This window comes from Gossypium arboreum, chromosome 4 (genome assembly GCF_025698485.1).
Source record: "Gossypium arboreum isolate Shixiya-1 chromosome 4, ASM2569848v2, whole genome shotgun sequence".
Taxonomy (NCBI): Eukaryota; Viridiplantae; Streptophyta; class Magnoliopsida; order Malvales; family Malvaceae; genus Gossypium; species Gossypium arboreum.
In genome coordinates this window covers 748,219-749,933 of record NC_069073.1, presented here as the reverse complement: position 1 = coordinate 749,933, position 1,715 = coordinate 748,219, and the positions used below count along the sequence as shown (strand labels likewise).

The window sequence follows — 1,715 nt, the reverse complement described above, 5'->3', positions numbered from 1 at the left end:
TTAAATATTAGCTTGAATACGAGGCAAAACATATTTGAAGCACATACAAGGGTTGATAAAGGGGTGCAGGCCCTTAGAAATTTATGAAATTATAAATTAGTATAATGATAAAATTACACTTTGACCCCTCTAAAATGAACCAAGTAAACCAAATTATAGGTTAGTAAAATAATCCAGAATCACAGTTCATTTACTTACGTGTCATGCTCACGTTTATTGGTTTCACGATAAGAGAATAGTACATAAAGCGCCAGATTACACTACCCCTTTCACGATAAATATCCTCCAACGCTCAACCGAAAGTTTGTCCCAAGGGAAGTTTTAGGAAAAAACCTCCTCGAATTATCCTACACCTAGCGCGCATTTTAGCAAAAATGGCCCGGCATCCGATAGCCGTAGCCAACGAGGAGAGCCCCTTCGGCACCTTAACTCCGGACGAATTCTATGCCCGCCACTCAGTGAGTCACTCATCCGAGTTCATCACTAACGCTCGCGGTCTCAAACTCTTCACCCAGTCTTGGACCCCACTTGATACTCCGATCACTGGAATCGTCGCCGTTGTCCACGGGTTCACCGGCGAGTCGAGCTGGTTCCTCCAACTTACCTCTGTTCTTTTTGCCAAATCGGGATTCGCCACGTGTGCGATCGATCACCAGGGCCACGGATTCTCCGAAGGCCTTGACGGACTCGATACTCATATTCCGAACATCGACGGCGTTGTCGACGATTGCATTCAGTGCTTTGACTCCTTCCGTGCTCGTCACGCGCCGGATTTGCCCGCCTTTTTGTACTCGGAATCGCTTGGCGGAGCTATTGCCCTTTATATCTCTCTCCGTCAAAAAGGCGTGTGGGATGGCTTGATTCTCAATGGCGCAATGTGCGGGATAAGCGCTAAATTCAAGCCACCATGGCCGTTGGAACATTTTCTGTTCATAGTCGCCAAACTTATCCCCACCTGGCGAGTGGTTCCGACGCGCGGGTCTATACCGGATGTTTCGTTTAAAGAACCCTGGAAGAGGAAGTTGGCGATAGCCAGTCCTAGGAGAACAGTAGCAAGGCCACGCGCCGCCACGGCATACGAGCTCATCCGAATATGCAACGATTTGCAAGGGAGGTTTGAGGAAGTGGATGTTCCATTGCTAATTGTGCACGGTGGTGATGACGTGGTGTGTGATCCGGCTTGCGTGGAGGAGCTTTATAAACGCGCCGCCAGCACCGACAAGACATTGAGGATCCATCCAGGGATGTGGCACCAATTGGTTGGTGAACCGGAGGAAAGCGTCGAGTTAGTTTTTGGGGAAATGATTGATTGGCTTAAAAGTAGAGGTTCACGCGCCCCAAAGGCAAAGGGTGCCAGTGGTCTAAGCGCCGCTGTTGGCAGTACTAGTGGATAGTTGGGTAGTTAATTTATCATGTATTTTATGATACAAATTTTAATCCGTTAAATTTTCACTTTTATTTATATTTAGATTGTGGCTTGAATTTAAATTGGGTGTATTTACTGATAACCACATTTTCTTGGAATGATTTACTTCTTTATCCCTTTTTTTTCTTCTCATTTTCTAGATTTCATCTCTTTGATTTCTTCAATTATGAAGCCGATAATATTCGTGTTTCTCTGTTGACAATTTTAAACTAAGATTGTCTAAGAAGGGGTAGCATCTATTGTCACTATGTATCAAAATTTGATGTTCTAAGTTGTTATGTAGTATTAG

At 44.8% G+C, this 1,715-nt stretch overlaps 1 protein-coding gene across 1 annotated transcript; it reads left to right on the top strand.

Annotated features, from left to right (window-relative positions):
* Positions 1-274: 274 nt before the first annotated feature.
* On the top strand, positions 275-1,508 carry LOC108460290 (caffeoylshikimate esterase-like). Its single transcript, XM_017759731.2, has one exon. The coding sequence runs from the start codon at positions 375-377 to the stop codon at positions 1,392-1,394; it is 1,020 nt and encodes a 339-aa protein (XP_017615220.1). The 5' UTR covers positions 275-374; the 3' UTR covers positions 1,395-1,508.
* Positions 1,509-1,715: the final 207 nt, after the last annotated feature.

Excerpts from the sequence above, each read along its gene's own strand:
- LOC108460290 (XM_017759731.2), top strand. The coding sequence starts at position 375 with ATGGCCCGGCATCCGATAGCCGTAGCCAACGAGGAGAGCCCCTTCGGC.